Here is a 14,183-nt window from a genome sequence, read left to right as displayed (position 1 = left end):
GATAGAATATTAGGGCACTTGTGGTTGAGATGAGATGGTTGATGGTGGTTGGTTCCAGGTGGTGCTGGAGCAGGGCTCTGGTCAGTTGACTGGGGGGTCTCTGATACGAACACTACCATCCTCCATCCCAAAGTACACCCTCTCTGTCATCCCCACAAACAGACCTGTCTCTACCACACCTAGAGGAAGGGAGGGAGAGAGATGAGGTAGGAGGCAGGGAGAGAGAGAGGCGAGGTAGGAGGGAGGGAGAGAGGCGAGGTAGGAGGGAGGGAGAGAGAGAGGCGAGGTAGGTTGTCCTGTTGGAAGGTGAACCTTCGCCCCAGTCTGAGGTCCTGAGCAGGTTTTTATCAAGTATCTCTCTGTACTTTTCTCCATTCACCTTTCCCTCGATCCTGACTAGTCTCCCAGTCCCTGCTGCTGAAAATCATCCCTACAGCATGATGCTGCCACCACAATGCTTAACCGTAGGGATGGTGCCAGGTTTCCTCCAGTGATGCTTGGCATTCAGGCCAAAGAGTTCAATCTTGGTTTCATCAGACCAGAGAATCTTGTTTCTCATGGTCTGAGAGTCCTTTTGCCTTTTGGCAAACTCCAAGTGGGCTGTCATGTGCCTTTTACTGAGGAGTGGCATCCGTCTGGCCACTCTACCATAAAGGCCTCATTGGTGGAGTGCAGCAGAGATGGTTGTCCTTCTGGAAGGTTCTCCCATCTCCATAGAGGAACTCTGGAGCTCTGTCAGAGTGACCATTGGGTTCTTGGTCACCTCCCTGACCAAGGCCCTTCTCCCCCGATTGCTCAGTTTGGCCGGGTGGCCAGCTCTAGAAGAGTCTTGGTGGTTCCAAATTTCTTACATTTAAGAATGATGGAGGCCACTGTGTTCTTGCTCAATTTCGAGTCTCATAGCAAAGGGTCTGAATACTTATGTAAATAAGGTATTTCTGTTTTATATTTTAAATACATTTGCAAAAAAAATTTAAAACCTCTTTTCGCTTTGTCATTATGGGGTATTGTGTGTAGATTGATGAGGAACATTTTTTATTTTATACATTTTAGAAAAAGGCTGTAACGTAACAAAATGTGGAAATAGCCAAGAGGTCCGAATACTTTCAGACTGCACTGTATACTAAAAATATATGTGTGGAATTTGTTTTGATTTAGAATGGACCATTATCATGCACCTGTCTCGAAACAGCGAATGGAGGACGCTTTTCCCGTGGTTCATTTTCATGCCAGCCAGGTAGGCTATACTCTTTAGGATCAGACCCTTTTTTTAAATTTTCGCCTAAAATGACATACCCAAATCTAACTGCCTGTAGCTCAGGACCTGAAGCAAGGATATGCATATTGTTGATACCATTTAAAAGGAAACACTTTGAAGATAGTGGAAATGTGAAATTAATGTAGGAGAATATAACACGTTAGATCTGGTAAAAGATAATACAATCAAAAAAACATGCGTTTTCTGTTGTTGTTTTTGTTCCATCATCTTTGAAATGCAAGAGAAAGGTCACAATATAATATTGCAGTTTAGGCGCAATTTAGATTTTTGCCACTAGATGGCAGCAGTGTGCGCGCAAAATTTCAGATTGATCCAGTGAAACGTTGCAATGCTGGACTATTTTGTATCAAGTCTGCCCAAATGTGCCGAATTGGTCAATTAATACATTTTCAAGTACATAACTATAGAGAACATAGAAAAATGATGTGGTAATACAAAATGTAAGTTTACACACTCCTAGGAATGTCATACATGATGGATCATTAGCTTATACACTAACTTTCACACATCTAGATGGCCGGGCGGGGTGGGTGTGGAGCCAGAGACAGCAGGGGTTCAAACTGTAGAACCCAGTTCCTACATTTGAATATAAAAATAGATTTTATCAAATAAAACTATGCTACATTTTATCTCTGGGAGCCTTAGGATGACAAATCAGAGCAAGATTACTGAATGTAAGTACATTATTTACCTTCAGAGGTGAATGTATCAGACCCGTTGCCGTGATATGTTTTTTGTTGTTATGCACTCTCCTCAAACAATAACATGGTATTATTTCACTGTAATAGCTACTGTAAATTGGACAGTGCAGTTAGATTAACAAGAATTTAAGCTTTCTGCCCATATAAGACATCTATGTCCTGGAAAGTTTGCTGTTACTTACAACAGTCATGCTAATCACATTAGCGCACGTTAGCTCAACCGTCTTGTATACAGGACACTGATCCCGTAGAAGGGCTCCCGAGTGGCGCAGCGGTCTAAGGCACTGCATCTCAGTGCTTGAGGCGTCACTACAGACCCCCTGGTTCGATTCCAGGCTGTATCACAACCGGCTGTGATTGGGAGTCCCATAGGGAGGCGCACAATTGGTCCGGGTTTGGCCCGTGTAGGCCGTCATTGTAAATAAGAATTTGTTCTTAACTGACTTGCCTAGTTAAATAAAGGTACAAAAATTAAATACAATATTAGGTAAGTTGAGAAATAAATATAGTAGGCTCAGTGGAGGCTGCTGAGGGGAGGACGGCTCATAATAATGGACACAGATTCTGCTCCAGCCATTACCACGAGCCCATCCTCCCCAATTAAGGTGCCACCAACCTCCTGTGGTAGGCCTAGCCTATAGAAAGCTGATGGGATCCTCCTATTTTTAATGCAAATGCATAGCCTATAGAAATGTTGCCCAACATGAGCTCATGGGCTCTCATTAAGTGTTTGATTAGATTTTCGATTACATTTGCATTGATGTCAAAGTGATTAGAGGGACAATAGAGTGCTGAGTACCAGGCAGTTAGCAAGTTTGGTCAATTAATTATGACCATCAGCAGCATCAGAGCTTGGAGAAGCCGTGAATAAACGGTCACGTGGAATTTGACTGCCTTCATGACTCGTGACCGCTGTTGTGTTATTAATACGGTCAGTCACCACCGGTGTGGCAGTAACATGGTAATGTCACAGCCCTAGGCACATGCTGTATTATATATTTATTAACATTTTACATTTACATTTACATTTTAGTCATTTAGCAGACGCTCTTATCCAGAGCGACTTACAGTTAGTGAATACATATTTTTTTTTATATACTGGCCCCCCGTGGGAATTGAACCCACAACCCTGGCGTTGCAAACGCCATGCTCTATCAACTGAGCTACATCCCTGCCGGCCATTCCCTCCCCTACCCTGGACGACGCTGGGCCAATTGTGCGCCACCCATGAGTCTCCCGGTCGCGGCCGGCTGCGACAGAGCCTGGATTCAAACCAGGATCTCTAGTGGCACAGTTAGCACTGCGATGCAGTGCCTTAGACCACTGCGCCACTCAGGAGGCTATTAAACAGACCTATAATAAACCCTCTTTGAATCTGTATGCCTCTTTTGTAGCTGTACCAAAATTCATAAAGATTTTCCAGATTGCTTTTATCAGTTTGAACGATTCTTTATGTCCCCCCCGTTTACTTACATTTTAATAAACATAGGGAAATGATACATTATCACATCCTATCACAAAAGGAAACATCAATTTTGAACACATTTTTATTAATAATTTGTTTACATTTGATGCCAGGCAAGATATTTGCCAGACAATATACTTCTATAGAAAAAAAGAAATCTAAAGAAAATCACTTATTTTGCTGCACAATTTGAGTCATAAGGAAAATATACTTTGCTGCAGTGTTTGTATTAACACTGCATCTCTTCATACTTAAAGTATTTCATCTCATGTCTCATACCGCTCTCCACTTTAACTTGAGGCACTTATACTCTGAAGAAGCTTTTTAAGTTGTCCATTGTTATTAAGTCCTATATAATAAAACCAGAGGAGGCTGGTGAGAGGAGCTATAGGGGGACGGGTACATTGTGATGGCTGGAATGGAATAACTGGAAAGGTATCACACATATGGAAACCACGTTTGACTCCGTTATGCCATTCTAGCCATTACAATGAGCCCGTCCTCCTATAGCTCCTTCCACCAGCCTCCTCTGAATAAAACGGATGAATCTGCAAAGTAAATAATATAGAATGAATGCAGGTTCTCGTCCCACCCTGATTCCACACTTTATGGCCAGCAGGTGGCCAGTACAAGCAGTTTGGTTGTCTGTTTCAGTGAGAAATTTTCTGCTCCAAAAAGGCAAAGTCCACCACAGTTTTAAGTTTTCAATAATAAATGATAATAAAAAAGAACTCCACCACCCATACAGCTGAAATAATTTTCAGTTATATCGCAAGTGGCACGAGTCTCAGGAAGTGCATGAGGAATTTACTTACAGTAGATTGTTTCAACAATAGCAAGTGAATTACAACACAATTATTTAACATGTACACTTCCAGTGGAATATATATTTACATAAAGCATATAATGATAGTATGGAATGATGGCACTGTCATAACTGTTTTCCCAGACTTCTTCTCCCTGGCCGGCAACAAGCTCCTCATCAGACTGGTCCTAGAGTGTGGAACTGCACCACCATCATCTCCTGAGGAACAACCAAATACCTTCCATCCCCATGACTTACTTCAGTACTCCTTCCACACACAGATATTCTCCACACAGACCATCACCAACCAGCTTCATTACAAATACCGCAGATCAAAAGTGCATTTCCCCCGAAAAGTCAACATATTACTTTCCCACTTTGTTCTATCCATGCCATGATCTGACACAATGATTATTGTGTCCTTCCATCCATTCATCATCCCAGCTATGCTTACATGATTCAGAAGGCAACACCACCAGGCCAAAATGTACTGTAAGGCAGTAAAATACTTTCCACCCCTCTTCATCGCGTCTACAATTCCACAGTTCTTCATGAGCAGTTGTCACTTACATTACACACAGGTTGGTAATATATGCGAGTTTAGTTCACTGACTTTATGTCAAGCTGTAGATGTCATCCCATTGTTAGTGAGTGCATTTGACAGTCAGCATCCTTTTTGCATCTGGGTGTATTGCACCCTCTTTGACAGTGTGTGTGTGTGGCATGATAATGGTTCTGTAATAGTGTGTTGACATTAGCATGAGGGTATCAGTATTCCTTTGTGGTGGCGTTAGAAGGCGGTGCTGGCCATGCTGCCAGGGGAGAAGAGGCATGGCACTCCTTCCTGCAGAGATATCTCAACGTGTCTGTGTGCCAACTTCCCCTCCTCACCTGGATGGAACACACAGAACATTAATCACACACGTGTCTTACATTTACATTACATTTAAGTCATATAGCAGACGCTCTTATCCAGAGCGACTTACAGTTAGTGAGTGCATACATTTTCATACTCACTCTTTCCCTCCCACAGAAACCCCACTCTCTGTGCCCCTTTATCACTTGATATCACTCAGTCTCCTATCAAACTTATATATTTCTTATCCTTCTACATACCAAGCACCAGCAGAGCTTGTTTAGCAGCATCCCGCACATCCTCCTTGTCCGATCGACAGAGATAGATCAGCTGTTCAATGCTCTCTTTGGCCTGCAGAACATAAAAAACAGAGTGGACAACAGACTGACTCCAGACACTAGGGTACGTAAAGTAAAAAAAACTGATGGAGATTGTTGAAGAGGTGTGACTAAGTGGTAAGACTGACCTTCAGACATGCAAGTGCTTTACAGCCACACACTCTCGTCTCCACGCTCTCATTCTCCAGAAGCTCCAGACAGCTTACCAGGGCCTGGGGTAAAATACACTATCATTTTCACAAACACACACACACTATATATACAAAAGTATGTGGACACCCCTTCAAATTAGTGGTTTCGGCTATTTCAGCCACACCTGTTGCTGACAGGTGTATAACATCAAGCACACAACCATGCAATCTCCAAAGACAAACATTGGCAGTAGTATGGCCTTACTGAAAAGCTCAGTGACTTTCAACGTGGCACCGTCATAGGACCTTTTCAACAAGCTAGAGATGCCCCGGTCAACTGTAAGTGCAGTTATTGTGAAGTGGTAGGCCACACAAGCTCACAGAACGGGACCGCCGAGTGCTGAAGTGCGTAGCGCGTACAAATCGTCTGTCCTCGGTTGCAACACTCACTAACGAGTTCCAAATTGCCTCTGGAAGCAACGTCTGCACAAGAACTGTTCGTCGGGAGCTTCATGAAATGGGTTTCCATGGCCGAGCAGCCGCACACAAGCCTAAGATCACCATGCGCAATGCCAAGCGTCGGCTGGAGTGGTGTAAAGCGCTGCGCCATTGGACTCTGGAGCAGTGGAAATGCGTTCTCTGGAGTGATTAATCACGCTTCACCATCTGGCAGTCCGACCGACGAATCTGGGTTTGGTGGATGCCAGGTGAACGCTACCTTCCCGAATGGTATGGGGCTGTTTTTCATGGTTCGGGCTAGGCCTTTTAGTTCCAGTGAAGGGAAATCTTAACGCAACAGCAGACAATGACATTCTAGACGATTCTGTGCTTCCAACTTTGTGGCAACAGTTTGGGGAAGGCGTTCTCTGGAGTGATGAATCACGCTTCACCATCTGGCAGTCCGACTGACGAATCTGTGTTTGTCGGATGTCAGGAAAACGCTACCTGCTCGAATGCATAGTGCCAACTGTAAAGTTTGATGGAGGAGGAATAATGGTCTGGGGCTGTTTTTCATGGTTCGGGCTAGGCCCCTTAGTTCCATTGAAGGGAAATCTTAAACACTACAGCATACAATGACATTCTAGATTATTCTGTGCTTCCAACTTTGTGGCAACCGTTTGGGGAAGGCCCTTCCCCATTTCAGTATGACAATGCCCCCGTGCACAAAGCGAGGTCAATTTTCGGGATCGGTGTGGAATAACTTTTCTGGCCTGCACAGAGCCCTAACCTCAACTCCATCGAACACCACTGGGATGAATTCGAACGCTGACTGCGAGCCAGGCCTAATCGCCCAACATCAGTGCCAGACCTCACTAATGCTCGTGGCTGAATGGAAGCAAGTCCCCGCAGCAATGTTCCAACAACTAGTGGAAAGCCTGTTATAGCAGCAAAGGGGGGACCAACTGATTTTGGAATGAGATGTAGTGTAGTGTGAATCCACATTGGTGATCCTAGCATCTTCATAGAGATAACACTTTTTAAGAGGTGCATTTTAAAAGTTCTACAGTGAGTATGGTCTTAAATCAGGGTTTTAAAACGTTTCTTGCCCAGGGATCACCTCCCAGGCAGACTGTCGATCCAGGGACCCCAATCATACATTAGCAATTATTGCCTTATCAGCTGAATTATAATGGCAAGAAGAAGTAATCAACATTTAAAAATGAATAGATTTGGTAGATCGTTTTTCATTATTTTGACCTCCCTACATAATAATTGGAAGAGGTAGTGTAAACTCTAACAAAGCCTATTAGCTAGAAAGGTAACTCCAAACACATTTTCGCTAAGAGCAGCTGTTTAGCTGGTTAAATAAAGGTTAGCCATGTGTTGGCAAGAAAGCTTACCAGCAGCCAGCGGCACTTGGTAGCCTATTCACGGGCGCTTTTTCAAAGCCCATGTCAGATACTCCAGTGAGTGTAATTGGCTCCAATGAGTGCAATTTGCTTAATTATTGACAACACAATATTAGGAGTTGAGCAATAGTTGACATCATTAGAATATAAATATATATAGAACAGAATATATAAGATATACTCCTCTTCTCTATTGTAGGTACGTAATTTGAAATTTGTTAAGTCTGTTGGTGCTAGCGATATTCATAAAAACCAAAATTGAATAAATATTTTTTTATACATTTACGCAGACCCCCTGCAGTACCCCTGGTTGAATACCCCTGCCTTAAATTAATGTGTCTCTTGGTCTCACCCTCTCTCGATGGCGTGTTTGGTTGGCTAGGCTCCGTAGCAGGGAGCTAGCTGAGGCAGAAACCTTCCCCCGCGGGTCCCTGAGCAGCAGGCTGACAGCATGCAGCCCCTCCCTCTTCAGGCTGCTCTCTGGTGGCCTCTTCAGGGCCTTCACCAGCACCTCCTGGTCTCCTGACTGCAGGCTCTGAACCAGCCACACTGAGGGGGGGAAAGAGTGGAGGGTGGACAGAGAAGCAGAGAAAGAGACAGGACAGGGTGTGTGTTGTGGGAGGAAAAGGAAACACACAGAGAGAGAGAATAAGGTTGGGAAGAGAAAATAGGAAAAAGACAATAGGATGAGGAGATTATGCTATAGTGGGTGTGGTGTAAGAACAACAATGAGAGCAATCAGCCATTTAAATACTGTACATTCATCATGACTGACCATAGAGCAAAGTGGCTGTCTGTAACCTGGTAACATACATTAACACATTTATTAACACCAACTCCAAGCAATTAAGGCGGCCCATTCACTACCATAGTCAGTCTCCCAGACACTCACCCTCCTCTGCCAGTTCAGTGATGTGTGTGTCCAGCTCGCTCACTCCCTCTGCCTCCAGGTAGCTCCAGAACTGGAAGAGGGTCAGCATCTCTCTGGCTGCCCCGTCCCTACGCTTGGGCAGCCTCCTCTCCAGAATCCTCTCCACCAGACGCAAGAACACTAGACACAGCACAGAGAGACATAGGTCAGACGTGACAGGATAACACTTTAACAGCTCTTCTCTAATGTATGGATCTGTGATATAATATAGGTCACTGGAATCAAAGCCAGGAGCATTGCATTGCTGATCACAAACTCCTCCTGAGGGAGAGTGTTTTAGACCATGTATCTCTATGTTAAAATATACAGTGGCCAGTTTATTAGGTACTGGGTTGAACCCCACTTTGCCTCCAGAACAGCCTGAATTGGGGCATGGAAACGTTGCCCAATTGGTATCAAGGGACCTTACGTGTGCCATGAAAACAACCCCACACCATTACACCACCAGCCTGTACCGTTGATGCCAGGCAGGATGGGGCCATGGACTGATGTTGCATGCTGACTATGCCATCAGCATGAACAAACAGGAACCGGGATTCGTTGGACCAGGCTACGTTTTTCCACTCCTCAATTGTCCAGTGTTGGTGAACGCATGCCCATTGGAGCAGATTATTCTTGTTTTTAGCTGATAGGAGTGGAACCCAGTGTGGTCGTCTGTTAGAAACAGCCCATCCGTGAAAAGGACCAACGAGTTGTGCGTTCCGAGATGCCGTTCTGCACACCACTGCACGTCATTATTTGCCTGTTTGTGGCCCGCCTGTTAGCTTGCACGATTCTTGCCATTCTCCTTTGACCTCTCATCAATGAGCTGTTTTTGCCCACAGGACTGCCGCTGACTGGATGTTTTTTATTTGTCGCACCATTCTCTGTAAACCCTAGACACTGTCATGCGTGAAAAGCACAGGAGGCCAGACGTTTCTGAGATACTGGAACCAGCGTGTGTGGCAACATTGATCATACCACGCTCAAAGTCGCTTAGGTCACTCGTTTTGCCCATTCTAACGTTTAATGCCTGTCTGACTGCTAGCAAGCTACGGCCACTTGACTCACTGTCTGTAGGAGCGAACCATTTTAGTAAATGGGGTGGTGTACCTAATGAACCGGCCACTAAGTGTATGTATGTATGTATATATATATACACACTGCTCAAAAAAATAAAGGGAACACTTAAACAACACAATGTAACTCCAAGTCAATCACACTTCTGTGAAATCAAACTGTCCACTTAGGAAGCAACACTGATTGACAATAAATTTCACATGCTGTTGTGCAAATGGAATAGACAACAGGTGGAAATTATAGGCAATTAGCAAGACACCCCCAATAAAGGAGTGGTTCTGCAGGTGGTGACCACAGACCACTTCTCAGTTCCTATGCTTCCTGGCTGATGTTTTGGTCACTTTTGAATGCTGGCGGTGCTTTCACTCTAGTGGTAGCATGAGACGGAGTCTACAACCCACACAAGTGGCTCAGGTAGTGCAGCTCATCCAGGATGGCACATCAATGCGAGCTGTGGCAAGAAGGTTTGCTGTGTCTGTCAGCGTAGTGTCCAGAGCATGGAGGCGCTACCAGGAGACAGGCCAGTACATCAGGAGACATGGAGGAGGCCGTAGGAGGGCAACAACTCAGCAGTAGGACCGCTACCTCCGCCTTTGTGCAAGGAGGAGCAGGAGGAGCACTGCCAGAGCCCTGACCTCCAGCAGGCCACAAATGTGCATGTGTCTGCTCAAACGGTCAGAAACAAACTCCATGAGGGTGGTATGAGTGCCCGACGTCCACAGGTGGGGGTTATGCTTACAGCCCAACACCGTGCAGGACGTTTGGCATTTGCCAGAGAACACCAAGATTGGCAAATTTGCCACTGGCGCCCTGTGCTCTTCACATATGAAAGCAGGTTCACACTGAGCACATGTGACAGACGTGACAGAGTCTGGAGACGCCGTGGAGAACGTTCTGCTGCCTGCAACATCCTCCAGCATGACCGGTTTGGCAGTGGGTCAGTCATGGTGTGGGGTGGCATTTATTTGGGGGGCCGCACAGCCCTCCATGTGCTCGCCAGAGGTAGCCTGACTGCCATTAGGTACCGAGATGAGATCCTCAGACCCCTTGTGAGACCATATGCTGGTGCGGTTGGCCCTGGGTTCCTCCTAATGCAAGACAATGCTAGACCTCATGTGGCTGGAGTGTGTCAGCAGTTCCTGCAAGAGGAAGGCATTGATGCTATGGACTGGCCCGCCCGTTCCCCAGACCTGAATCCAATTGAGCACATCTGGGACATCATGTCTCGCTCCATCCACCAACGCCACGTTGCACCACAGACTGTCCAGGAGTTGGCGGATGCTTTAGTCCAGGTCTGGGAGGAGATCCCTCAGGAGACCATCCGCCACCTCATCAGGAGCATGCCCAGGCGTTGCAGGGAGGTCATACAGGCACGTGGAGGCCACACACACTACTGAGCCTCATTTTGACTTGTTTTAAGGACATTGCATCAAAGTTGGATCTGCCTGTAGTGTGGTTTTCCACTTTAATTTTGAGTGTGACTCCAAATCCAGACCTCCATGGGTTGATAAATTTGATTTCCATTGATAATTTTTGTGTGATTTTGTTGTCAGCACATTCAACTATGTAAAGAAAAAAGTATTTAATAAGATTATTTCATTCATTCAGATCTAGGATGTGTTATTTTAGTGTTCCCTTTATTTTGTTGAGCAGTATATATATATATATATATATATATATATATATATATATATATATATATATATATATATATATATATATATATATATATATATATATATATATATATGTGTGTATTTTATTGTCACATACACTGTGTTATTATACATGATAGTGACACAACAACAGTATCACACCTGTGTCTGCCAGGCTGGCTCCTCTCTCGGGCAGTCTGTTGGTGTAAGCAGCAGCCAGTGTTGTGATGAAAGCCTCTGTGGAGGTGCTGTACACACTGCCATTGTCTGTACACTGCTGCCATAGCAATGTTGCCCCTTGGCACTGTTCTAACTGGGGAACCACTACTCCAGGAGAGAGGCAGAAGAAGGAAGACAGACGGAAAAGAAAACAAGTTAGAGATGATAGTAATTTAATCATCTACAATTACAGTAGTTAACCTTTATTATATCCTTAGATTTGTCAGTGAGTAAATGAATATGCTGTTTTATTGTCCTCCTCTCAGTTGTAATGAACTCACCCTCATCTGGCTGAGTGGCTCCTCCAGGGGTCTCCTTGGCAACGTGTCTGATAAGCTCGAGGACTCGGGCCTCCCTGAGCAGGCGGTCCAGAGCATACATCTCCCCACAGCGCAGAGGCCCAAAGGTCCCCAGCCTCTGCACAGCACACAGCATAAACCATTAGGTGTCACAGGCATCACATAGCCAAAATTGATACAGCAATTCAGAACATTTGGTGAGACCACAGATGCCACATTTTTAAATATCATTATTACATTAGAACTGGGAGCTGTTGCTCTGCTTATCAATAATTTTGGCAGCTCAACACAAACGCACCTATGTATGAGATTTTAATTCTTAAACTAATTTGGTTTAGAGTGTCATACATAAGAGGACCCCATTGAGCGCAAACTGGTTAAATCAACGTAGTTGATGTAATTTGTCAACGTATTGCGACGTGAATCTACGTGATAAATACTTTGGATTTGAAAAAAGTACCGTAATCAACGTAAATTGTGTTTTGAGGGTGAAATTTCAACCACAGGATTATGTCATCATGGTAACCAAATTTCAACATAGACAATCCTTGAATAAAAACAGTTGAATTTGTACCTTTAAAACAATGTCAGATTTTCAACGTTATATCCATTATCAGAAAAAATGTATATACCTCTACTGGATAATTGATCTATCGACAGCTACCCTTCGGTCTCCCATCCAAGGTTTTAATCAAGCAATGCTTGGTTATTTGTCAATTACTATTACCAATATGCTATCGTGATAATGATTGATGAGAGATCAACTTAAAAAATGAAATAGATTTTATCTAAGTAATTCCAAAGGGTATCAGTCATTCCAAAAGGGTAGGTTTAACAGAGCAAATGAAAATGGGACCATACTTTACCTATCAATCATCAATTATGCTATTTAGGCCTATATAGCATTAGCAAAGTCATCAATAGCAATTGTTTTAATTCAACCCAGAATTTTACTAAAAATAGACAATACAATAGTCCTAAGGTTTCAAGCTCTGGTTGATTTTAAAATGTAATGATATTTAAAATGGGATAAATTGGATTCACTACTCCATCTCAACCAAAAATGTAAGTTAAAGAATATGACTACATCAAAATCAAACTTTATTTAAAGTGAATTTAAAGTTTGATTTGAATTAGTCCTATTCAAGCAGACCACCATAGTCCCTGTGCCCAAGAAAGCGAAGGTAACCTGCCTAAATGACTACCGCCCCATAGCACTCACGTCGGTAGCCATGAAGTGCTTAGAAAGGCTGGTCATGGCTCACATCAACACCATCATACCGGAAACCCTAGACCCACTCCAATTTGCATAACGCCCCAACAGATCCACAGATGGCGCAATCTCAAATCGCACTCCACACTGCCCTTTCCCACCTGGACAAAAGGAACACCTATGTGAGAATGCTGTTCATTGACTGCAGCTCAGCATTCCCAAAAAACTGTCAAAGACTCCAGTCACCCAAGTCATAGACTTTTCTCTCTGCTACTGCATGGCAAGCGGTACCGGCGCTCCAAGTCTAGGTCCAAAAGGCTCCTTAACAGCTTCTACCCCCAAGCCATAAGACTGCTGAACAATAAATGAAATGGCCACCCAGACTATTTACATTGCTTTAGTTTATTTTGTAAATATTTTCTTAACCATTTCTTGAACTGCATTGTTGGTTAAGGGCTTGTAAGTAAGCATTTCACGGTAAGGTCTACATCTGTTGTATTCGGCGCACGTGAAAAATACAATTTGATTTGATTTGATTCTATAACTTAGATTTTTGGTTGAGATGGAGATGTGAATCCAACATACACTACCATTCAACAGTTTGGGGTCACTTAGAAATGTCCTTATTTTCGAAAAGAAAAGCAATTTTTTTGTCCATTAAAATAACATCAAATTGATCAGAAATACAGTGTAGACATTATTAATGTTGTAAATGGCTATTGTAGCTGGAAACTGCTGATTTTTTATGGAATATCTACATAGGCGTACAGAGGTTATTTTGTCTTCACTATTATTCTACAATGTAGAAAATCGTAAAAAATAAAGAAAAACCCTTGAATGAGTAGGTGTTCTAAAACTTTTGACCAGTAGTGTAAGTCAAAACTGTAACTAGGACATTCAATGTCGTCTTGGTAAGAAACTTGTGTATATTTGGCCTTGTGTTTTATGTTATTGTCCTGTCTCACAGTGTCTGTTGGAAAGCAAACTGAACCAGGTTTTCCTCTAGGATTTTGCCTGTGCTTAGCTCTATTCCGTTTATTTTTATTTAAAAAAACTCCCTAGTCCTTGCCAATGACAAGCATAGCCATAGCATGATTCAGCCACCACCATGCTTAAAAATATGAAGAGTGGTACTGTGATGTGTTGTGTTTGCCCCAAAGTTAATTTCTTTGCCACATTTTTGCATATTTACGTTAGTGCCTTAATTTGCAAAAGGATGCATGTTTTGGAATATGTACAGTGAGGGAAAAAAGTATTTGATCCCCTGCTGATTTTGTACGTTTGCCCACCGACAAAGAAATTATCAGTCTATAATTTTAATGGTAGGTGTTTTTGAACAGCGAGAGACAGAATAACAACAAAAAAATCCAGAAAAACGCATG

General features: G+C 43.4%; 1 protein-coding gene across 3 annotated transcripts in view; it reads right to left on the bottom strand.

The window, feature by feature from the left end:
- Window positions 1-3,513: 3,513 nt before the first annotated feature.
- LOC311135421 (rho family-interacting cell polarization regulator 1-like) overlaps window positions 3,514-14,183 on the bottom strand; it is a 136,610-nt gene continuing 125,940 nt past the window's right edge. For all 3 annotated transcript variants that reach the window (XM_084169364.1, XM_084169363.1, XM_084169365.1), the window contains exons 16-22: window positions 11,571-11,706; window positions 11,233-11,394; window positions 8,318-8,476; window positions 7,778-7,974; window positions 5,573-5,656; window positions 5,367-5,457; window positions 3,514-5,141 (exon numbers count right to left, since the gene is read on the bottom strand). In XM_084169364.1, coding sequence (XP_084025490.1) covers window positions 5,041-5,141; window positions 5,367-5,457; window positions 5,573-5,656; window positions 7,778-7,974; window positions 8,318-8,476; window positions 11,233-11,394; window positions 11,571-11,706 — 930 coding nt within the window. In that variant the 3' untranslated portion in view covers window positions 3,514-5,040. The remainder of the gene's footprint in view (window positions 5,142-5,366; window positions 5,458-5,572; window positions 5,657-7,777; window positions 7,975-8,317; window positions 8,477-11,232; window positions 11,395-11,570; window positions 11,707-14,183) is intronic.

Source organism: Coregonus lavaretus (genome assembly GCF_964263955.1).
Source record: "Coregonus lavaretus genome assembly, chromosome: 9".
In the NCBI taxonomy this organism is placed as follows: Eukaryota; Metazoa; Chordata; class Actinopteri; order Salmoniformes; family Salmonidae; genus Coregonus; species Coregonus lavaretus.
This window is presented reverse-complemented; position numbering and strand designations above follow the sequence as displayed.